This window comes from Ctenocephalides felis, unplaced genomic scaffold (assembly GCF_003426905.1).
Source record: "Ctenocephalides felis isolate EL2017-DRISC unplaced genomic scaffold, ASM342690v1 CF-g0.4_SCAFFOLD_01604, whole genome shotgun sequence".
NCBI lineage: Eukaryota > Metazoa > Arthropoda > Insecta > Siphonaptera > Pulicidae > Ctenocephalides > Ctenocephalides felis.
This window is the reverse complement of record NW_020537758.1, coordinates 5,945,412-5,972,459: the sequence shown is the minus strand read 5'-3', so window position 1 is coordinate 5,972,459 and position 27,048 is coordinate 5,945,412. Positions and strand designations below refer to the sequence as shown.

Genomic DNA, 27,048 nt, shown 5'->3' with positions numbered 1-27,048 from the left:
GACTACGCGGTATTTGTCCTTGGTCCTGGTTTTGCCTGCGGGAGAAGAAATCGGATTGGTTGGCTTGGTTGTAATAAATGATGGTTTTGCCTGGTTTTTTAACTAAATACAGCACCTGGACTTTTGTAAACTACTTGGTTAAAAGATACTACACTTATGGTTATTGAAGACATTCATAGATAGCACTAGTTGTTTTTATGAGGGAAACACACACGGGGTTCCCTTTTGAACTGATTTTTTTCAAGCAGGGTTAAAGTCATTTTATTTTAAGTTTTTAATGCGATCTTGTGGACGCACCGTTTGCACTACAGACTTGTAATTTGGAATTTATATTCCTCAATACGTCTATTATTATATCAATTGATAAAATTATTAACTTTTATCGCAAAAATTAGGATATTTGTAACAAATTGATTAAAGTTTACCCATATGTACCAGTTCAAATATGGTTTGCATACTATTGTATGAGATTCTCAGGACGCACCGTTTGTACTACAATCTTGTAATTTGCAATTAGTATTTTCCAATATCTTAATTTAAGCAACAAATAATAAATTTACAAACATTTTGTTTGAAAATTGAGATATTTGTAACAAATTGATAAAAGTACACCATTAGGAACATATACAGAAATGTTTTGTATACTATTCAATAAAATCCTTAGGACGCACCGTTTGTACTACAGACTTGTAGTTTAGCATGAATATTCTTCAATATGTCTATTATGACAAAAAATAATAAAATTGCAAACTTTTATTGTAAAAATTGAAATATTGATAAAATTTGATCAAAGTTCACCAAGCACACTATTCAATAAGATTCTGAGGACGCACCGTTTGTATTACATACTTTTTTTTTTATTTATTGACTTTATATATACATCATAAGGCCAGATGCCATTCTTACAATTGCTTACTACAAATTCTTATTGAATCATTAACTTATAAATTAATTTTAGTATTATTAATAAAATTAAATGTATATTTATAAATTTTTAAATTATTACTAGCTACTAATGATTGTACATTGATTGGAATTATTTGGAATTATTATTTTTATTGCGTCTACTATGACAAAAAAATCTTAAATTATTAAGTTTATTTTTGCAAATTCAAATATTTTAAATAATTCAATCAAAGTGCACAACAAAATTTAAATAATATATGTAATTTTTTATTAGGACCATTGTATTAGAGGAGCAATAATATATATATATATATATATATATATATATATATATATATATATATATATCTGTTATTTTATTATAGCGTTCCATTTTTCCATTTTTGCGTCAAAATTAATGACTCTTTTTGCGCTAAATATTATTCCTCTGTCATTTTCCATAAAACATGATAAGTTATGTAAATAATATATTTACATGTAATTGTCACAATTTAAACTGTGACAATTACAAGACAAATAATAAATTTAATCTTTGTTTATTCCGCAAAGTTGCCGACGGGGACTAAAAATTGACACAGAAATTAATTGCAAAAAAATATAGAAAAAATAATGGAAAATAATAATACAACCCTATGACATAAATTGAGATTTATAATAACTTTAGGAAAAAGGAAATTTAAAATCGGTTTAGTAGTTCATTCAGGACAAACATTATGACACAAACTTTTATTTTTAGTTTAGAACTATTATAAATATATATATATATATATATATATATATATATATAATATCGTTTCAGACCAAATATTGACAATCAGTCCCATTATACATTCTTGTTAACACATGTTAAACAAGATGTTGACACTTCTTTTGACGTATTTACCTTTTCAAGATTTTTTTTCAAGAAAACAGTTCTTCAAAGGTGTCAAAACTTTTTTCCAGAATAAAGTATATCGATGGTTCTTAAATTTAAAAATTATAATAAATAGATATTTGATCGTTGGACTTTTTAAAACAAATTAATAAGATATTAAAACTAAAATTGTTTGACTTTTCATCAGAGTCAAAATGGTATTATATATTAAAATTAAATTTACGTTTTGTATTATATAAATATATTTGTAAAATAACAAAAACTTAAATATATATATATATATATATATATATATAACAAAAAAATTCTAAAACTGATGATTATTTAATAAAAATACAAGATATTTGAAAATTTTGGGTCAAAATTTTTTGAATATTATTACAATTTATATTGAAATTAAAAATATTTTTGCCTAGGTTTTAAAATTTTATATATTATCATATAGTAATTTTTAAATTTAAAATAAAAAAACAATGGTTAAAAACTCTTCATATTATTCGTGTATAAATTGCATATTTTATGTAGTATTATCCTAATATTTATTGTAAATAGTTTTAAAATTCTGTGTTACTTTTTAATCAGAAAGGTAACAATCGTTAATATATTTTATCTAGTATTTACTATAATTATTATTATCTGCAAAAAAATTTGTTAAAAATTTGTTAGAACATTTTAACTATTATAGTTATAAATAGCTTAAAAATTCTTTGTGTTTTTTTAATTAGAAAGGTAATAATCGTTAATATATTTTATCTAGTATTATCTTAAAATTTATGATCATCTGCAAAAATTTTGTTAAAAATTTGTTAAACATTTAAACTATTATAATTTTAAAATATAAACATGATATTGGTTTTAAAAGTTTTAAGTTTAATTTTAAAAATTTTTAGAAATTTATGATTATCTAGAAAATGAGTAAAAAAATCGTTATAACATATTTTATAAATATTTTATGTATGCTGTTTCTATTATATATATATATACATATATATATATATATATATATATATATATACATAAAATATTTATTCATGAGTCGTGTTATCAACTCGGCTTGTGTTTTATTAGAAGCAAGAATTTCAATTTTAATCTGAGTTTGACAAAAAAATTAAACCTTATCAAAGAGTCTATGTTTGACTTAAATGTTAGTCAAGGCGCTATTTCTTGGAATTAAATCTACATATACTAGTGTATATATATATATATATATATATATATATATATATCGAAATATATTCAAGCATATGGATTTGAAAACTATTTTCTTTAGTTGCTCAGACAGTCCATAGATTTGTGGTCAAAAGTTTTTATATATAAATGTATATATTATATATACGTGTTGGTAGGTTTAATATCAATGTTCTAAATGTATAAATATATATGTATATATGTATATATGTGTTTTTTATTTATTTTTTGCTTTCGTTGCCGATGTCGATCACGCAAATGCCTTTTTCCACGCAAAACACAACACAACACAAGCGTCGGTTGTAAAAATGTTTTATGCAAAAGGCGGAGGAAACGCCATCGCGCTCCACCATCAATAGAAAAAAATACACACATATACATATAGAAACATATATATATATATATATATATATATATATATATATATACATAAAAATATCCAATCATTAGTCGTCAAAACTTTATTCTACTTTTTATTTCTATATTTACTATTTACCAATATCTGTGTTTTTCGGAAAGTTTGTTTGAAATCAATATTAATAAAATGCTTTAACTATATTCGATTTAACTAAATACGAGATACTTAAAATGTCAAAAAGTCCGATTGATAATTCTAAATTTTTCTGATGTTTTGAGTAATTTTGAATAGTATGACAAATGTGGAAAAAGTATATGCTAATGTTGAAGCAGGATAAATTTTTATAAAACGCTTTGTTTATCATAATATTTATATAAAATAATATAGATTTTAATTTTTGATATTAAAGTTAATATAATGTAGTATATTGTTTTTAAATTACAGCGTCCTAGTACAAATGGTCTCGTCTTACGAGCTTCTTAAAAATATTTTGCAAGATTTATATATATGAACATGTTAATGTGCAAGCAGAACACATTTTTATAAAACGCATAATTTATCGTAATATTTATATAAAATAGTATAGATTTTAATACTTGATCTTGAAGTTAATATAACAAGATATATCGTACTCAAATTACAGTACTAGGATACTGTAATTTGAGTACGATATATCTTATAATAGATATAACAGATAGTTCTTTATATTTAAAAAAAAATTAATAACTGAGATAAATGTAAAAATGCATTTTTGTAACTAGATATGCATCCGCGATAAATATAAAGCAAAAAATATTCTAAAATTTATTTTTTACACGCCTTGATTTTATACTATTTAGTAAAAGTTAAAAATTACGTAATTTACAAAACTAAGCATACAGAAAAATTGAAAATTAATAATCAAAATATATTATTTTTTATAAAAGAGTATCAGCGTTCATTCATATTATTTTTTGAAGGGTAATTATGAAAAATGTATGTATTATATATACATATTTATTATAATTAAGACTGAGTTAAAAACTGGAATATTTTTTCATTTTTTGTCTAAACGTTTCGACATTTGATTTGTGTCATCAATCAGTAAATTATGGAAAATTAAAAATCAAAATGAAAACAATAGATACCAATTATAAAAAAAATAATAAACATTAAAGCATATCAAATATATTGCTGAAATAATAAACCATAAATACTCAAATCTAGTTGTGTAAATAAATAAATAAAAAATGAATCAATAGATTTTATTTCATCAATTTTTTAAAGTATGATGTATTTGCTACTAATTTGTTTCAGATTTTTTTCAATGTGTGACTTATATATAAGTACATATATATATATATATATATTTATATATATATATATATATATATATTTAAAATGTGCAGGTTTGGTGCATACCTGCAAGGTGAGCATTAAAATCTCTGGGAACTCTTTCTTAACATAAAATGGCGCGGCTCGTTCTTAATTGGATGCCTCATTATTTCCACCATGTATAAATATATACATATATATAAATACATACATATATATACATATATATACATATATATATATGTATGTATATTTCGATACATGTATAAATAATTTCTTTTATTATCATATCATTTGCCGAGCGAGCGGTCTGAAGAAAAATGCCGTTTCCAAGCATTTGCTTTTGTATATATATATCGTAATAAATCATTGACTTCTTGAACCGCAAATCACGATCACAATCACTGATATAAATATATCGAGTACGGAACCATCGTAAAAAAATATAAAAAAAATCTTATGAGCACCCCGACAAATTCCACTGATAATTTGCAATACAAATATTTATGTGAATTTTATTTTTGGTTATAATTAATTATATATAATTTTTTAATACTTTCTTCATATATACAAATTCTAAAATCGATTAATTTTTATCACAATATCGATATTTTTATATCTGTGTATAAAAAGCTTTCTGGAGCTGTAGTTTACTGAACTGTACGTTCCGGAGTTATGTATTTTAATTAAAATAATATACCGTTTTGAGCCTTGCAAAAACATTTTTTTTGGATAGATTTGTTAGTCTTAATGAACATCCTAAAATATCATAGGTTTATGAAAATTAGTTTAATTATAACAATTTATTAAAACTTTCATATTAAAATAAATTAATTACCGACGAATTGTCCAGTCAAAAGTATTTTTTGTCCAGCACATTTTACTTAGTATAACTTCGAAATTTAAGCAAATAATTTACAAAAGTATTTATGAATGCCACAAATACTAGAACAAAAAAAATGCAATAGGTTCAAAAAATATAAATAATTTTGTACCAAAAAAACATTGAAACTCTGTATCTATAACACCGGTTAATTAGTGTAGATAATTTGGTGGAAAAAATTCAAAAAATCTATTCTACTTCAGGTGTATCTAATAAAACCTATTTTATCCTTATTTTATCTACGACAGAACACATCTTAAACATGCACTAATGGTCCATTTTGACAAATTTTACGACTTCTTTCAATATCGAGCGCAACCAATCAATTTTATTACCACTTTTTAATAGATCTTAAATGTCAACCCAAAAAAAAACTTAGAATTTTTTTTAAAAAAAATCATCAGTCCACATATTACTTGTAGTGCTTTCTATATTTATATAATTTAAATAAATTTCGAATTAGAAACGCTCCAGAATCATATCTAAAAATCATATCGCATTATTATATTTCAAAATCCAGTTTGAATCTGATAAGACTCCTTATACTTGAGATAATGAGTATTTTCGTTCATAAAATTGAAATTTCGTTTTGATAAGAACTTATGCGAGGTGCAATAAAAACTGGTCTAAATTTTTAATTAATGCAATTAACATAATTAGAGATTAAGGAGGACGTGGGTTATTTTTTTTAATAATATAATCCATTGTAGTAAGTAATAGTTGAAATTTGTAATTTGAGTAAGTTTGCTATCAATTTATATACTAACACAAAAGTTTAATTTTAATACTGTAATTTTTTACAGAATTTTGAAATAAGTTATCAATTTTTAATAATGCGATTCACATAGTTAAATTTTAATAAAGGAAATTTAAAATTATTTGTGTACACAAATAAAGTACAAAAATGCATTAAATGTAATTTCTGGCTGTACTAGGAGCTGTAATTCGAGTATAATACACTTTGTTATATTAGTTTCAAAACAATTTAATAAAATCAATACAATTGTTTATAAAAATAATCAAAAATAAAGCGATTTTCAAAAATGTGTTCTACTTCATTAACATGTTTATATTTTTGAGTATTTTATGAAGTTATTTTTGAGGAGCTCGTAAGACTAGAGTATTTGTACTATGATGCTGAAAATCGATTACAGTATACTTTGTTTTATTTATTTCAAGATCCATAAATAAAATATGTATTATTCTATATAAATATTTTAAGAAATGAAGCATTTTATTCAAACGTGTTGTGCTTCAACACTAATACGTAGATGAAATTGAATTTTTTAAAATGTGATATTTAATGAGCTCATAAGACCAGACTATTTGTACTAGAATACTTGAAAATTTTAGTACAATATACTTTGATATATTAGTTTCAAGACAAATTATTAAAATTTGTACTACTTTATATAAATATTATGAGAAATGAAGCGTTTCATACAAATGCGTTTTTGCTTCTTTATGTACTGTACATGTATATTAAATTAATTTTTTTAAATGTTCTTTTTAAGGAGCTCGTAAGACTAAATTATTTATACTAAACTGCTGTAATTCGAATACAATATACTTCAATATATTAATTTTGAAACTGCATATTAAAATCTATACCCTTTCATATAATTTTTTCAAAAAAATAAAGGTTTTATAGAAAAGTATTCTGCTTCAATATTAGCATTTTTATATATTTTCTATTTTTTTAAACTTCATTTTCAAAGAGCTCATAAGGCTAGAATATTCATACTAGATTGCTGTAATTTGATTATAATATACTTCAATATATTAGTTTTGAAACTGCATATGGAAATCTATACTATTTTATATAAAAATTATGAGAAACAAATCATTCTATGCAAACGCGTTTTGCGTCATAATTAGTATTCTTGAATAGTTAATAATGTTAATTTTAAGGAGCTCGTAAGTCGAGACTATTTGCACAAGTATGTTGTAATCTAAATATAATTTACTTTCATATATTGGTTACAAAACTGCATATTAAAATCTATACCATGTCATATGATTTTCTTGGAAAATCAAGCGATTTATGCAAACATGTTCTGCTCAACATTAGTATGTTAATATTCTTATTTATTTTTAAATGCAATAATTTTTTTAAGCTCGTAAGACCAGATTATTTATACTAGGATGCTGTAATTTGAGTATAATATACTTCAATATATTAATTTTGAAACTGCGTATTAAAATCTATACCCTCTCATACATTTTTTTGAAAAATAAAGTGTTTTATAGAAAAGTGTTCTGCTTCAATCTTAGCATTTTTATATACTTTCTGTTTTTTAAACTGCATTTTTAAAAAGGTCGTAAGATCAGACTATTTATACTAAAATGCTGTAATTTGTGTACAATATACTTTGTTGTATTAATTTCAAGATCAATAAATAAAATCTATACTGTTTTATATAAATATTTTGAATAATAAAACATTTTACCGTAACGTATTTTTCTTCCACATATATAATCATGTTTATATACTTGAATCTTAATAAAATAAAAGGTTATATTCAAGGAGCTCGTAAGACGAGACTAGTTGTATTAGAATACTAAAATTCAAGTTCAATATACTTCATTATATTTATTTCGAGATCAGACATTAAAATCCATACTAATTCATATAATTTTGTTGATAAATTATACGTTTTATGAAAATGTGTAATGCTTCTATATTAACATTTTGAAGAACTGATTCTCATACCTCTAAGTATACCTCTAATATTTTTTTAACAAATATTTTTTAGAAAACATTTTTGTAAACATATTTTTACGCGTATATTTTGTTTGCATTTTCAAAAGAATCAAGTTTATCTTTTCTATATTAAATATTCCTATAAAACTTATTTTATTAGAATTAAACCATGGGGGTAAATTTACGTGCTACAGTTAGTGGCGCCATCTATCGAACGGGAAAACAATTAAAATTGGTGCAAAATATAACATTATTTGCAAAAAATACTAATTTTTACATCAGTATCTGCAAATCTACAATTTCCCACCAATGACGTCAACTTCGACCAAAAAAGTGTGTCTATTACTTCCATGTGTTTGTTGGTGTTGGTGTTGACTAATGTTGACGCATTATTGACAGTTTGACAACAAAATAATCTCTTTGTGATATGAATTGCGGCAATTGTTCGTTTGAAGTTGCGGCATTTTGTTACAAAGCTAATTCTTGCGGGATTAAGCTCACGGGCGAGATTAGCACTTTGGAAAACCTACATTTTTTTATCTCTCTCGAATAAAAGTCATATGAAAAATGAAATATTAAATATTAAATACAGTGGGTAAAAGATCCAGGATGATATTAAAATTTACTTTGTATTACCTATCCAGTATTTTTTTTACTTTTTTGATGTTTTACGATCCCTAGACTAAATTTTAATTTTAATGTATTTCGTGACGCTACCGAACGTCCCGAAAAAATTAATGGGACATGTTTTATTGTCTTCGAAAGATTTTAATAGTTTTTGACTGAGATAACGCAGAAAAAATCTTTAAATTAAGTAATAAAATTAAAAACAAGATATAATCGATGGTTTTGGTTTGGCTCTTTTAGACCCTAAAATACTATTTACTCTATATATCTATATTAAAACCAAAATTTTTAAATGTCACCATTTAATCTGTAATTAAATGCTCTATTGATGTAGTAATTTTATCTATTTAAAAGTGTAAAGTTTTTGAAGTAAAATTTGGAATAAATTTCAATGTAATCTTATTTTTCAATTATAATATTATTAACAGAGTATATATATATATATATATATATATATATATATATATATATATAATTAAAAGAAAATTTGCTACGACAGAAATATCGAAGATTTTTTAGCATTATGGAATTTTTTCAAAGATTTTCAGTAGATTTAATTTATATATATATATATATATATATATATATATTTAAGAACAAAAGATAGATTGTTTAACAAAAAAAATCCTGTCTGTTGGAAATGTATGTAAAATGTGTTTCTGATAAGAAAAACGCATGTTCTCTTCTTATCAGTTTCTGATAAGAAATGACAACATCTCCACATTTATAATTATGTATGTATGTATGTATATATATATATATATATATATATATATACATATATATATATATATATATATATATATATAATTTTGAATTAAAATTAAACTATGATTCAAAATACTCGATCTAGCTCTCTGTCAAATATATAAATTATTTTTTTCATTTTAGAGCAAAATATAAGTATAAGTTTTAATTAAAACACAAACAAAATAATAACCTTTGTATATTGTAAAAAAATAAAGAAGATAAATTAGCAATTTTGTTGATTTTTTGATATCTTTGATTTTTAATGTTTACACATATAAAATTTATTTGCTATTAAAACAAGAAGTTTTATTATTTTTATCTATTTATATATATGTATAATTGTAGGTTAATTTAAACAAAATTATTATTATTAATTTATTATGTTAATTTTTTAGTCAAAATAAGCCAAAGTTAATACAAACAATCTACAATATAAAATTTTTAGTTTATTATTAGATATTTCTATGAAAGTTATTAAAATTCATTAATTTTTTTAAATAATTTTAATACTTAATTTTCATATGTTAAAATACATGTATTATTAAAAATAAAATTTTATAAATACGTGTATTTTTAAAAATTAATATAAAAAAATTACATTTTAATAAAATTATAATTGCAAAATTTTACTCGAAATTTGGAGTGTATGAAAAATATTAATGCAATAACAAAATTAAATTTGGTAAATTTATTTATATATTATATATATATATATTATATATATATAGTTATTTTTTATATTTTAAATAGTATTTAGATGAATGCATGAATTCACAAGAACATTTTAAAGCAGGCCTAAAGTATAAAAATAAATTATAAAATTTTCAGAAGAAAAATACAAAATGAGTCTATTGATTTTGGAGTAAATTTTAGAAAATTAGAAGTACCTTTTTAAAAAAGCACACAATCTAAAAGTCTTGTATATATGCACTTGTATATATATATATATATATATATATATATATATATACAGAATAATCTGTTCAAAGTTCTCTTAAACTTTACTCGAATTCCCTTTACAAGAGCTTTGAGCTTTTCAGCAATTTTATTAAGCTCCAAGGAATAGAGATACATCTGTACATACAAATATATATATATACATATATATATATATATATATATATATATATATACATAAAGGTCTGATATATCGCATAGAAAATAAAATCTCAGATATTTGACCAAAGAGAGCAATAACAATAAAAGGTTAAACGTCGAATAAAACACCTTTTAAGGGTTATTTTCTATATATAACAAAATATATAAGTCCTAAAATAACAATATAACACTTTTGGTATTTGTCGAAATTATGCGAAAATTGAAAAATGCAAAAAATGTAGCGCTGAGTAAAAATTTGCTCTTGGAAAGTTGTTTTTGGAAATTATTATTTATTATTAATTCTGTTTATCTAAAATTTATAAGTTTGGGTATTTGAAGTCAAAGTAGATATATTAAAAATATTATATTAAAATTACAGACATGTAGATGTTTCCAAATATTTTTTAAAAAAATCCAAAATTCTATATAGATCTGATAGAGGTAAAAAGTAGAGTTCAAGTGATTTTTACATTTTTTTTTATAATAATCCTGTATAAAAATTTATATATTTAGTTTTTATAAATAAAGTAGATATCGTGAGCAATAATATATAAAAATTACAAGTATGTAAATATTACCACTAATTTACAATTTAATTTTTTTCTGTCTTGATAAATTTATGAGTTCTTTACCAACTTGTTACCTCAAAAATAATTTATCAATATGTGTCGACAGCCAGTATCGATATTTCAATTTTTTTCAAGAACTTTTTTCAAAGGTTTTTTCTGCAAATAAATCTTTGGCATGCGACTAGAAAGAAAAAAAAATACAAAAGACACCGAAAAAGGCGACGGTCGTTTTTCACAAAACGATTTGACAAAGTGACAAAATATTTTATGTAAACAAGATATTAGGGTATAAGATGATATTTTGGTAATAGATGAATTTATTTTGGTATGATATTTGTTGAAAAAAATCGTGGCAAAATTATGTAAATTGATAGAGAGAATTTGCAAACAAAATGTGCGTCAGGAAATTTTGCAAATATTTTGCGGCGGGTTTGTGATTTTTTTAAAAATCTATGAGGATATTTAGAAGTCTGTATTTTTGATATGTTAATCCTTCATATTTATTCTAAGTTCGTGGATACTAGAATAATTCTTAAAGGTTATAGATAAAAATTATTAGATGACTTTGTAAGGTAATGCATGATGGTCTAATTTTTATTAATAACTTTATGCTTAGTGCAAAATTATAGGATTTTTAATTTTTTGTGCAAAGTATAAGGTTTGATAAATAGCTCCTACAAGTTATAGCTTTCTAAATAATTCTGGTTTTGAGATATACATTTTTGAAAAGTTTCTAGCTTTTATTTCTAGTAAACTATTCCCCTTGTCGATTTTCTTACAAAAAATCCCCATATAAATGTGTCTATGTCTGTTTTTACATTTTCCGTCTCTTTGCAACAAAGTATAATTCAGGTACATCATCAACAACAACAAAAACTAAAAGAAATATCTAAGCAAGATGATTTCAGAAATTTAAAATGTGTGAATTGCTTTATTACATCATTCCAACGTCCGTCCGTTCGGCGGCTTTTGACAAAAATTCCTCTTGTTTGAAAAAATAACGATGAAAAAATTATGGAAAAATTAGTAAAACATTTCAATGAATTGGAAAAAAATAATTATTCGACTTAGAAACGTTTGGAACTTGAGATGGTAAAGGAAATAGGCTGCAGGTGCTTGCGCCAAAAAAAAATTTATTTTGGTGGTAGAAACTATGGTTTAAAATTTTGAGCTAAAATGTGGTTCTAAAGTTACAAATGTATTTTTGTATTAATATATACGATTTTGGAAATAATATACCAGAATAACAGCTTTCTAGTACATACACAAACTCTATTATAAAATGTACAAAATACATTTTTGCAAGGACTGAAAACTAAGTTTATTCTGAGTGTGATTTGATGCTGAATTTTGAGCTAAAACTCGATTTTGAAGTAAAAAATTAAATATTATAGTTAAATATATACATTTAAGAATAATATACTGAAATTACAGCTCTCTAGTATATACACAGACTCTACAATAAAATATACAAAATACGATTTTTTTGCAAAAATCTTCAAAAACAAAAAAAACTCTGATAGTACTTTGGCGGTAAATTTTGAGTTAAATCGCGGTTTTAAAGTAACAAAAGTATTTTTTAAATAAAATATATATCTTTTAGAGTAATATACTAAAGTTACACCTTTCTAGTATATACACAGACTGTACAATAAAATATACAAATACACATTCCTGGCAAAAATCTTGCAACGCAAAAAAAACTGATTTCACTTTGGCGGTAAATTATGAGTTAAATCGCGGTTTCAAAATAAGAAATATATTTTTTTAATAAAATTTATACTTTTATAAATTACATACTAAAATTACAGCATCTCAATATAAATGAGTGTTATTTAATAAAATATGCAAAATTTAAAACAAAAAACTTGGCATTCTAAAATTTCACTGTCTTTAATTACGTTCGTAATTATTTTTACCAATCATCCAAATAAAATGTAATAATTTTAATATTTAATTTATTATTATTTATTATTTATTATTAAGCGTCCTAAAGAGCTCTTCAAAGCCAATTACAGTAGAATTAAAAAATTTTGATTTATTTAATTTTGTAATAATGTCTCAATTTTTTTATATATTTTTTTCTGAAGTACCTTCTAAATGTTTTCCATTTAATTCCTACAATTACTACAATTGTAACATGATACTTATTTTGTGTGCCATGTGCATTGAAGTGTCAGTCCCTTAGGGCTAATTTTCAAACCGCGTTATAATAATCAAAACCCACCCCGATATAACGACTCGTCATTATTTATGAAGGAACAACTTACCCTACTTTTTATCTATAACTATAACAAGAATAGAAATATTTATATTGAAAAGTCAATCCATGTACCGATGTGTGAATTTAGAAAATAAAATTTGTTTTAAAAAATTCATCCCTTGAACGTGCTCTTCATCTTATTCTCAAGATAATATTATTACCAAGATACTATTATTATGACATTTTCAATTTTACTATTTCCAAAATAACGGGGACCCTTAAAGGGCCATAAAACTACCCTTGTGTCGGTACAAAAATAATTGTCCTATAGAGGTCTCCCAAATAATTTTTTCTATTCTTCCACCTTACCAGGCCCTAAAAACGACCCATAATAATGGTCTTCTAATAAAATTCGAAAAGCCGACGGATAAGGGATGAACGAATGCGAGTCGAACTCGTAAAGAAAGGGTTATTTGGGAAATAAATAAAATCAAATCAAATCAAATTTTGTGACATTATGACCCCTTTATTGCAATCGTAAATTCGTTGCCGATTAATAGTAAACATTGTATTAAATTAACAGTCGGCAATAAATTAATAAAAACATAAAATAATATAAATATTATGCGTGGTAATAGAAAATAATTAATTAGTTAGGTTTAATGGTATATACGAGTTTTATTTGGTGATTTTGGTTATGCAAACGGTGCGGCCGGGCAAAATTACTAAATGTGTAACAAAATATTATTTTGTTAATACTACAAATTATTTTTCATAGATTTTATTTATTAACACACTTTCGGCGGTACGGGTATTGGTACTCGATTTTAGGATTGTCATTCAACTGCGGGTGCGGGTATTTTCGGGTACTCGGTCGGACACGCTAGATGCGAAGAGCGAACGAAATTTCTTACTATGAGGGGTTGCAACGCTAGTTTTATATTTATTATAAAACTATAATAAAATTATAATTTATTCTTTTAAATTATTTTTGATAAGTATATACGTATTCTCAACGTAAAACATATAATTTTCAACGTAAAACTCTAGATTGTATATAGTATGATTATAAGTGATATACATAATTTGAGAATGGAATTACTTTGTCTAATTACCTGGTAAGCAACAGTAACGTACCTGGTAAGCAACAGGTAATTTTATCAAATACAGTATCCGACGAGTAATAAAACTAATTCATTAATTTACTGTTGAATGACGAATTTTTTGCAATGTTTTTCCATTGTGCTTGGATTACAGGTAATTTGAAAATGTACGATATGATATTTCTCGTATTTTATTATCCAATTTCTTCTATTTTAAAGAATTCGACGGAATTAAATGTATTTAATAACCTGTTACTTCCTATTACCTAAATAAATCCTCAAATATATATATATATATATATATATATATATATTTAATATATATATATTTAAATTAAACATTTTATTTTGAAGTCCTTTGTCACTAAACGTTTCAACATTTTATTCTAAATTTTTGCATTTTTTTGAATCAATTATTATTTATCATGGATTCCGATTGCGATAGTGAAGTATATGCTGACAATTTATCTGAAGTATCAAATATTGGAAATCTTTATGACTTTGATAGTGATAGTGATAGTGACAATGATGACTTGTTTCGTACTAACCGGAATAGAGTTATGCCTATTTCATCAAGAATTAATTACATTTTTTAACTTAATTTGCAAATATTTTACCTTCAGTATTGATAGTTTTACCACATAAAAACTTAATATTATTATCTTATTTACTACTGCGTATGAGTTTAGGCAGTAAGTATTGCACGTAAAAGACTGTGCTTTCATGCCATGCTTACGCATTCGCACCGTTGTGAAAAACCCCGCTACGGGTCCAAGTTAGCCCGAAATCCTATCCGCCGAAAGTGTGTTAATATTGTTGTAGACATTTTGGAGGATATTATATTAAAATTATAGCTTTCTGGAATAAACCTTGTGCTCTGAGGACTTGTCCAAACCATAAGTCTATATATAGACATTTACTATGAGTAGGACCTGTTTTGAAAAATGAGTTTTTTCTTAAAATTTTGAAAGACAATGTATTGATTTCAGTATATCTCATTAAAGTAGACATTATAGTAGATATTATATTAAAATTATAGCTTTGTAGAATAAACCTTGTGCACTGAGGACTTTGTCAAACCGTAAGTCTAAATATAGACGTTTATTATGAGTAGGTACTTTTTTGCAAAACGTTATTTTTCTTAAAATTTTGAAAGACAATGTATTGATTTCAGTATATATCATTAAAGTAGACATTATAGTAGATAATATATTAAAATTATAGCTTTGTAGAATAAACCTTGTGCACTGAGGACTTTGTCAAACCGCAAGTCTAAATATAGACGTTTATTATGAGTAGGAACTTTTTTTTAAAAAATATTATTTTTATTAAAACTTTGTCAGACAATGTGTTGATATTAGTATTTATCATTAAAGTAGACATTTTGGTATATAATATATTAAAATTATAGCTTTCTGGAATAAACCTTGTGCTCTGAGGACTTGTCCAAACCGTAAATCTAAATATAGACGTTTATTACGCAATTTTTTTTGCAAAATGTTATTTTTATTAAAATTTTGAAAAAAAAATATTGATTTTAGTATTTATCATCAAAGTAGACTTTTTGTTATATAATATATTAAAGTTATGAAATTGTAGGTTAAACAATGTGCACTGAGAACCCAGTTTAAATGTATACTTACAAAATGTGTACTATTGTAAATAAAATATTAATTTTTTTAACTAAAAAATTAAATTTCATTTGTTTTAGTTTTTTCCATCAAAGTAGACATTCTAGTAAATGATATATTAAATTTATAGCATTTTGGGATTAATATTGCATACTAAATCCTTCGTCAACATTTCTACAAAAAAAGTTCAGAACTACCACGGATTTGAATTTAACATTTATTAATTTTGATGAGCTCTTCAGGATGTATCATAAGCACTAAAGTTATGAAATTCACATATGTTAATCTTCAATATGTCTATTGAGATAACGAATATTAAAATTAATAACTTTTATTAAAAAATTTCAAAATAATTACTGAAAATCGTCGAAAGCACAAAACACACTAGTCGGATTTAACACTGAATTTAAATTTGTCAATTTTGATGAGCTCTTCAAAACGTACCATTAGCACAAAAGTTATGAAATTTACGTATGTCAATTTTCAATATATTTATTGAAATAACAAATTCTCAAATTTATAACTTTCATAACAAAATTTTAAAATATTTTCAATAGTTCATCGGAAGTACCAAATATACTATACGGATTTCAATAGAATTTGACTTTGTTAATTTTGAAGAGCTCTACAGGTCATTCTATAAGCACTAAAATTATATAATTTACAAATGAAATTCTTCAATATGTCTACTAAAATAATAAATACAAAAATAAGTTATTTTACAATATTTACTAAAATTTATCAGAAGTACCATATCGCATATACAGATTTCAACTAAATTTTGGACTGTCAATTTTAAAGAGCTCTACAGGTCGTATTATAAAAACTAGGATTAAGTACTTTATACAAGTAAATCATCAAAGTGTCTACTAAAATTATGTGTACTCAAATAAATTATGTTTGCAACAAAATTTTAAAATATTCACTAAAATTAATCAGAAGTACCATATCGCATATACAGATTTCAACTAAATTTTGGACTGTCAATTTTGAAGAGCTCTACAAGTCGTATTATAAAAACTAGAATTATGTACTTTATACAAGTAAATCATCAAAGTGTCCACTAAAATTACGTGTACTCAAATAAATTATGTCTGGAACAAAATTTTACAATATTTACTAAAATTCATCAAAAGTACCAAATGGCATATACATTTTTTAACAGAATTTGACATTGTAAATTTTGAGTAATTCACATATTTTAATCTTTAATGTATCTAACAAACTACTAAAATCAAAACTACTAAATACTAAAATCAAAAAATGTTTATAACAAAATGCAAAAATACTGAAACTAATTTGTCAGTCCGTCACGAATTTAACTTAAGAGTTTGTACGAAATTCGCGGTATTTTTTTCACATATATGAATATATATATATATATATATATATATATATATTTATATATGTGTGTATATGTATATGTATAAAATAACAGGCGCCTCAAAGTTTTATTGAGCGGTTATAAAGTTAAGAATGTAGTCTTTCTTATATATATATATACAACTTGCGTTTCTCAAGAATAAAATTTTCTGATCTTAATTAATTCAACCTCTTGCCTTCTTAACTTGCACAGAACACAACCGACATTTTAAAATTATAATTAAAAAATAACACTACGAAAAAACTTTAGTAATTAAAGGAAAAACTGTAAGGAGTAATTGGTGATCCCAAATTGAATAAAAATATTTTTTGTTGTAAATTTTTGGATTTTCTGAAAAACTATACACTTAACCGTATATTCATATATTTATTTAAATACTATAACGTTTATAATTTACGATTTTAGCATATTTATTTTATAAGGCGGCCATTTTGTTGATTGCACGCAAATCAAAATGTCCGCTCGGTGGAGCACGCGATTTCTTGGTGAAACATTGCATTGGAATATTGCTAATAACTTTTGAAAAAATGCATAAATTGGCTTGATTTAAATTTTTGCGTAAAGTTTAAACCTGGGAGAATATTCGGTGCTAATTAGAGCATTGTAGATACTGTATAAACAGACTTACAAATTTTGAAATTTGCTTGAACTTTTAAGGCGGTTATTGTTATATGCAAAATGTCTGCTGGGCGAAGCGCGCGATTCCTTAGGCGAACATTGCGTTGGAATATTACAAATAACTTTTGAAAAAATGCATAAATTGGTTTGATTTGAATTTTTGCGTAAAAACAAAACATTGAAGAATATTTTGTGCGAATTAGAGCATTGTAGATACCGTACATACAGAGATATAAATTTTTGAAACGTGCATCAAATAAGGCTGCTATGGATATATGCATAATGTCGGCTGGGCGAAGTACGCGATTTCTTAGACGAACATTGCGTTGGAATATTATTATTAACTTTTGAAATAATGCATAGATTGCTTTGATTAAAATTTTTGCGTAAAGTTTAAACCTGGAGGAATACTTTGTGCAAATTAGAGCATTGTAGATACCGTACATACAGAGATATAAATTTTTGAAACTTGCATCAAATAAGGCTGCTATGGATATATGCATAATGTCGGCTGGGCGAAGTACGCGATTTCTTAGACGAACATTGCGTTGGAATATTATTATTAACTTTTGAAATAATGCATAGATTGCTTTGATTAAAATTTTTGCGTAAAGTTTAAACCTGGAGGAATAGTTTGTGCAAATTAGAGCATTGTAGATACCGTACATACAGAGATATAAATTTTTGAAACTTGCATCAAATAAGGCGGCTATGGATATATGCATAATGTCGGCTGGGCGAAGCACGCGATTTCTTAGGCAAACATTGCGTTGGAATATTATTATTAACTTTTGAAATAATGCATAGATTGCTTTGATTTAAATTTTTGCGTAAAGTTTAAACCTGGAGGAATATTTTGTGAAAATTAGAGCATTGTAGATACTGTACATACAGAGATATAAATTTTGAAACTTGCATCAAATAAGGCGGTTATGAATATATGCATAATGTCGGCTGGGCGAAGCACGCGATTTCTTAGCTAACATTGCGTTGAAATATTGTGAATAACTTTTGAAAAAGTACATAAATTGATTTGATTTAAATTTTTGCGTAAAGTATAAACCTGTAAGAATATTTTGTGCGAATAAGAGCATTGTAAATACTCTATATACAGAGATATAAATTTTTGAATCTTGCGTGGGCTTTTAAGGTGGTTTTATAAGTATTGATTTGTATTAGAATTATTTATTTGTGTTTTTTGTACTAAAATTGTATTGTTTATATTTTTTATATTTAACATAAGGTCTTAGAAATTTTGTGAAAAATGTACAAGATTTTATGTTAAATATATATTGGGATATAAAATTTAAACTTAATAAATTTAAAATGTAATTTGTGTAATAAGCTAAAAATTTAATATAAAATTTATAATTCCCATTTTTTGTGTCTATTCCATTTATTTCCAGGAATAAATTTACCCCACACCGTTACATTTGCTAATAATAAAATTAATGCGAAAAACTTGAATTTTATATTTTATCGCCGAAATTTGTGTGTTGTGTAAATTCCTTTATACTCTGTAAATAATCCCATTTAGGGATTAAATGTTTTTCTAGGTAATAAAATTATTTATTAGACATAATCTCTTTACCTTAAAGAAATTGGATTATGACCTTAAAAGGTAAAAGGTACCAGAAAGATGAGGTACCGTTATTCTTCAGGTTATAAAAGAAAATTTGTTACAGGTTTCTTGTCGATGAGCATTGAAGTCACCGGGAGCAAAAAATTTAAAATAAATAGTTGTAAGTGAAATTTTGTCTTGAGATTATTTTTCGATATGTGTAAATAAAACCCTTAATCAATAAAAATTTTCTCACAGCACCCCATATGAGCTTCAACGCTTTGGTTCAAATTTATATTTATTACGTAATAATTTAATTAAATTTAATAATAATAATATATACCATTAGAAAGCTGATAAAATTATCTATAATTGTGTATATAACAGTTTGAAACTTTTAGAACAAACTTGTGTGGAAAAAAATGTACAAACTTTGAATTGCCAAAATGTAACATTTTTAAACTAAGACGTTTGTACTTGGTTACATTTTTAAAAATTAATTTCTCAAAAAATATAAGTATATATATATATATATATATATATATATATATATATATATATATATTACTCGAATTATAATCATACAACCACGTACTACATTTTGAAAAAAAAATCTACAAATAAAATACTATTTTATACTATTTTGCTCAAACTACTTTTTTCAAAACCACTATTCGTGCAACATGCATAAAGAATTATTTTTTTAAAAAAATCTCGCACTTGACAGTACTAAAACAAATAATTTTTTTTTTTAAATATAAATAAAGTATAAAAAACTATTTAATATAATTAGTTATAATATTATTTTAATATTTTTACCGATTTCGGTGGTTGCAAGATCTAGTAGTGTGGCTTCAGCAACTGAGAGCAAAATAGAAAAATAGTGTTTTTAGTTACAAAGTTATTAAAAAAGTCATAAGTTTGTTAGAAAGTAATTTGAAAAAATGGTAAATTTCAGTAATTTATATACAAGGCTAATATTTAACCTAATTTACGATTACTAATATTTAAAATTTTGGGGAAAATTAAAATTGAATTTGGGTTACGAAATTTGATTTTGGTACTAAAATAATGCAAAGAAAAATAATACTTGGGGTGACAAATTTGTTTTAAAAAACATTAATTAAAAATTGTTTATGTTGATAAATATATATGAACTTTGTTATTATTTGTAACTAGGAATTGTTCACAATCAAATTGTGAATTTCGCTGAATTTTAAATATTCAGGAAATATATAATAAAAATAATTTATTTTAAGTTCAGAAATTTCTGTTATTAATTTGGTTAGTTTTACGTTTCCCAAATATTTTTTTTATTTATTAATTTATTACTTCAGATGACAAATTAGTTGTTTGAGTACATATGCTTTAAAATCTGTCATTTTTACAGACTTCGTAAAATTTATAAACTGCCACACACAAATATCATATAACAATTTAGTTCGTACTATAAACTTTATGGCGATTGTAATAATAATTAATTTGTTTATATATTTGTATTGGATTATATATATAGATATACACAAAGTATATATATATATATATATATATATATATATATATATATATATAAATATACAATATATATTTTTACTTGTATTAAATATTTTTTAGATTTGTTTTGTGATACAATTTGTCTATGTGTTATGTACTATATGTAATAAATTGTATTTTTCTTGAATTTTAGCAAGAGAATGTACTATTTTTTTTATTTTATATGTTTTTTGAGATATTAAAGAATATTGTGTAGAATTTGTAGCATTTTAGAATACTTGACATAACCTGAGGACCCCTTCAAAATTTATGAAACAAAATATTGGAGCTATATATAGTAACTAATGTACCATAGAGCAAAAGTTGCATGTTTATTAAATTTTTGCAAGAACAAGTATCAATTTTTTTATTTTATATTTCAGTAAACATATTAAAAAATATTGTGTGAAATTTAGAGACATGTGGTATAAAAAATGCGACCGGAGGAGCTCTTCAAAATATACAAAATCAAATTTAATTCGTGAGACATACTATGAAATATGCAAGTAAAAGTTATTTAAAACTAATTTTTGCAAGAATATATGAATGTTTTAAAATTTTATACATTAGTAGATATATTAAAGAATATTGTGTAAATGTATAGCCTTGTAGTATACAAAATGCGACCTGAAGAGCTCTTCAAACTTTGCCAAACCAAAATCATCTTTTATTCATGAGATTTAGTATGAGTTAATGCCACTTTTTTTTTAAATTTTTTTACTATTTTTTTTGCAAGAACATATGTATTTTTTTTTTCTATATTTTAATAGACATATTGAAGAATATTATACAACATTTTTAGTACCTTAACTTGAGATATACGACCTGAAGAGCCTTTCAAACTTCAAACTTCAAATTTTTGCCATTACTTTCAAATTTTGTTAAAAAAATCAATATTTTTAAATTCTGTTATAAAAGTTATTACTTTTAGTATTTATTATTTTATTATATATAATTACACATGACATTTTTGGGCTAATACACCCTGACAAGCTCATCAAAATTAATAAAATAAATTTCAAGTATAGTTTACACTTTATAACGTTTCTTGTTATAAATTATAACACTAAAAAATGAGTTATTATTATTAGACTAAAATACTTTAATCCAAATTTTGGCTCTTGTTTTTAAATTTGTATATAAAATTGGTTGATTTTAGTATTTTTTTATATTAACAGAGCATTCAAAAATTGATTAATATTTTAATTATTTTATTTAAATTTTATACAAATTTTATTTTGTATGAAGTATCATAAAAAAATATATCAATTATGATTCATGGAATTTTCAAATTAATTTTTAAATTCAAAGACTAATTAAAATAATATTTTTTACCTATTATTTTAAATATGTCTTTCCAAGTTGTCTCCGAAAAGTTTTGAACAAATATTTAGTACAAGTATTTGTTTAAAAAAATATTAAAAGAATAAAGCAATTTCACAAGAATGTGAAATGTGGACGATACGAAAATATTTGACGTTCATTTTCAAAAGTGTGAATTCGTTATACAAATATATATATATATATACAAAAATTTATAAAAAAAATCTAAAATCCATACTATTTATGTTAACAAAAGATCACATCGCAATCTTAGGTTTATATAAGTCATATGAAATTCTTTGTTAATTAATGTGAATGAATGTGAAATTTTTTGTTAATTATAAAGAAACGGCTTAACCGATCTTAGCACAAAATTAACTAGTATATATCCTTATCGAAGTACATTGAATGGCATTTAAATTTTTGAAATCGGTTCAGCCGTTTTGAAGAAAATCGCGTTTCAAAAATACTCTTTCGAAACGTTCAATCAAGTTTCGAATTCGGTTCAAAATTTTTGACGGCGAACAATAGTGCTCTTTCTGTTAATTCTGAAGAAATGGCTTGACAGATCATTGTACAAAATTAATCAATGTGAGTCCTTATCGAGTTATATCTAATGGTTTTTCAATTTTTGAAATCGGTTCAGCCGTTTTGCAAAAAACTTCGACGAAAAGTCAAACTTTATCACTTACATTTATTTATTTTTGTCATTAGTGTCAAACGATTCTGAATGACTTGAAACGTCGAAAAAGCAGAAAATTAGTAGTTTGGAGTTTCTGACAAAAACGTAAACTATAGTTTAGAAAATTAAAAAAAACATGTGTCAAAAAATCACACTTAAAATTAATTAAAACAGTTATTTAATTTTCAAAATCGATGTAGGATTTTTAGCGAAAAAGTTGACAGCTAATTTCGTACTTTCTTGTAAATTATGATGAAACGGCTCGACCGATCTTTGCAAAAAACTAACAGATACGAGTCCTTATCAAGTTACATGAGATGGTTTTTGAATTTTTGAAATCGGTTCAGCCGTTTTTGAGAAAACACTGGGCAAAGATCAAATTAACCCATACACAAATTTGTTTTTGGTGTTGGCGTCAAACGATTCTGAACGACTTAGAATGTCAAGAATGCAAATAATTGGTAAATCGGATTTTCTGGTGACAACATAAATTCCTCAGAAAGAAAAAAAATATGTCAAAAAATCAACTTGACAGTAATTTTCCAAAACAATTTAAGAATTCAGGTACAAATTACAATTTTGATTCAAGATTTTTATCAATTTTGGTGTCAAACGATTCAGAATGACTTGAAACGTCAAAAAAAAGCAAAAAATTAAAGTCGAATTTGGCAAAAACGTTCAAGACCTTCTTTCAAAAAGTTTAAAAAATTATATGTCTAAAAATGCCGCTTGATGGCAGAATGTCAAAATTTGGTTAACAAACAAATATTTCTGTCAATTTTGGTGTCAAACGATTCAGAATAACTTTAAACGTCGGAAAAGCACAAAATTAGCAAGTCAAAATATAAACTTCTACTCCAGGAAGTTTACAAAGTTATGTTCAATAAATTACTATATAAATAACTTATTCAATTAAAAAATAAATATAAAATGCATGTAGGGATGCGAAAGCCCAGTGGTCCAAACTTTCATTTTTCGACTAAATACTATATAAAAAATATTCTTATTACCTGGATTAGGTTGACTCTGATACGACGGCTTCTTCATCCACTCATAAGGACTTCTAACCAAAGCGCCCCTGTTGGCACCGCCGGCGCCTCCACCGGGAACCTCCAACCGACCACCAGAACCAGGTTTCTCGTCAACATCTCCATTAGTACCTCCACCGGGCGAAGAAATCTCACTACCACCACTCACTGTAATCGGAGGCGACGGGACAATATTACCACCATTTAGGGGCAAAGACGAACCACCAGCCAAATTCTGCTGCTCCGCGAAATGGAAATCGGAGCCCCAATTTTGGGGCTGTTGTTGTTGATACAAATTATGATACAGGTTTGTAAAATTTTGTTGCTCACTCGAAGAATTCACCCCGGATTCGTGTAAACAATTCGGTAGGTACTGGGCTTGGTGGTGCTGGTATTGGTACAGTTGTTGGTTTGAGGAGTTGACACCGTATGGGGGATGGTGGTACCATGGTGACGGTGGTGAATGGTGGTGTGGCATTGTGTGGTGACCTGTTGCCATCATGTGGTGGCCCATGTGGTGCCCTGTGGCGGTCTGGTGGTACGTGGAACCGACACCGGGGGATGAAGTCGCGCTGCCGGTTGAGGGCGGTTTTTGATACATGCCTAGGGCTGTGTGGTATGATACCATGGTAAAAGATTCACACAAGGGGTAAAGGATTGAGAAACACTTATGAGGCACTAAAGTCAATTTATCATGGTAAAGTTAATCCTTTAATTCAATCACTATATGTTACACTTTGTCCTTAACATTATCCTTTATCCCTTATCCTTTATACTTTATCCTTTAACCCTTATCCTTAACCACTTTTCACAATTTCACTAAAATTCTATTCAATTCCGAATTAATATTCTATTTAATTCCGAATTAATATTAATTAATATTCTATTTAATTCCGAATTCTATTTAATTCCATAACGTCCGAACACTTCGACCATTTGTCTCCGTATGTAAGTAATCTTATCACTGTCAACTTACGTTTCGGAGCATGTGTGCCATCTCGCTCGCTCACGACAATGGGTGTCCTCTGACCAATGGCGGCGCGAATTGAGGGCTAATGGCCGCCGAAGCGGAGCGTCTATTGGCCGCGGTTCGACCAATGAAGAACGCGAGTCCGTGGAAAGTGGGTGTAGCACGATTGATTTTAATTGTAATAGATGGGTAATGGGTTTTGGGTGGGTTTTGTATGGAAAAATGAAAAAATGTTAAAATTGATGAATTGGTAATTAGAGCGTTTGGGTTGGCTTTTGTTTATAACTTTGATGTATGTTAAATAGAGTAAATTTTAGGTTAAGTCTAGTATTATTTATTTGTTGTACGTTTTGACACACATGTGTGCCATCAACATTTTAAGAAAAACATGAAAAACAATTTTTTTGTAATATTAGGCAACGGCAAAAACACTATAAACTAATTTTTAATTAACTAATTATGATATTTAAAAATTTTTTATACGTTTCGACGCACATTTGTGCCTTTAAAAATAAACATGTTAAAACACATATGTGATTTTGAGTAATAGCGAGAACAAAAAATAAACACTAAAATTGAAATATTTTTTTTCAAATTATAATTATTAAAATACCTTGGAAATTCGAGGGGCGGGGGTGGGTATTATATTATTAGTATTTTATTTAGCATAATTTATGTTTAAACATTTTTTGTACGTTTTTGTGTCATCATTTTATGAATAAAAACACATTTTTTGTAATTTTATAAAACAGTGAGCACAAAACACAATAAAATAGTTTCGAAAACATTACGAATTTAAACAATTTTTTGTACGTTTTGGCACATGTTTGTCATCAATATTGAAAAAAAAAAACTAAAAATGGGGAAAACAAAACATAATCAAAGAATAAAAAATGCAAATAGATGTAATGATTTTTTTTGTAAAAATAATGAATAATTAGAGCGTTATAACGCGGTTGTGTTTATAATGTTGGTATATGTTAAAACGTTAATATTTAATTTTACTTTAACAATTCATAAAATAATATTTAGGATTTGAGCTTTATATTTAGTTTAAGTATATATAAACATTTTTAGTACGTTTCGACACACATGTGTGCCATCGTCGTTTTAAGAAAAAACACATTTATTGTAATTTTACAAAAGTACTGAGTACAAATCATGATTAAGTTATTTTTAAATATTAAATAGAGTAATATTTAGGTTTGTACGTTTTGGAACACATGTCAAACACTGATGAAGTAAACTTTAAAATTTCAATTTTAAATTTAGAATAACATGTTTTCGAACATTTGTTAGTACGTTTCAACACACATGTGTGTCGTCAACACTTCAAGAAAAAGACTTTTTGTAATTTTAAGTAATAGTAATATGTTAGTAATAGTAAACATAACATAATCAATTAATAAAAAACAAAATTCAAATATTTTTTAGTATTTGTTTACGTTTAAAATATATTTAATTTTAATTTTTGTACGTTTCGACACACATGTGTGTCATTAACATTTAAAAAAAACACTAAAAATATTGTTTTGGTATTTTTAAGTAAGTAGTGAGTATTTAATCTTATATTAGTCATAAATTATTTAAATCATTTTTTATATGATTTTGTTATTTTAAGTAACAGTGGAAACACATCATAAGAAAATTATTTTTAAAATAAATTATTTTATGTTTTTTGTTCGTTTCGACTCATATGCGTGTAATCATTATTTCAAGAAAAACACATTTCGTGTAATTT

At 25.1% G+C, this 27,048-nt stretch overlaps 2 protein-coding genes across 2 annotated transcripts in view; one reads left to right on the top strand and one right to left on the bottom strand.

Annotated features, from left to right (window-relative positions):
- The window catches only part of LOC113372946 (homeotic protein caudal-like), a 29,616-nt gene extending 4,651 nt beyond the window's left edge, over positions 1-24,965 (bottom strand). The window contains exon 1 of the mRNA XM_026613278.1: positions 24,320-24,965. Coding sequence (XP_026469063.1) covers positions 24,320-24,965 — 646 coding nt within the window. The remainder of the gene's footprint in view (positions 1-24,319) is intronic.
- A 427-nt stretch (positions 24,966-25,392) lies between these two features.
- The window catches only part of LOC113372945 (homeobox protein abdominal-A homolog), a 7,435-nt gene continuing 5,779 nt past the window's right edge, over positions 25,393-27,048 (top strand). Inside the window, exon 1 of the mRNA XM_026613277.1 lies at positions 25,393-25,458. Within this exon, the coding sequence (XP_026469062.1) occupies positions 25,393-25,458 (66 nt within the window). The remainder of the gene's footprint in view (positions 25,459-27,048) is intronic.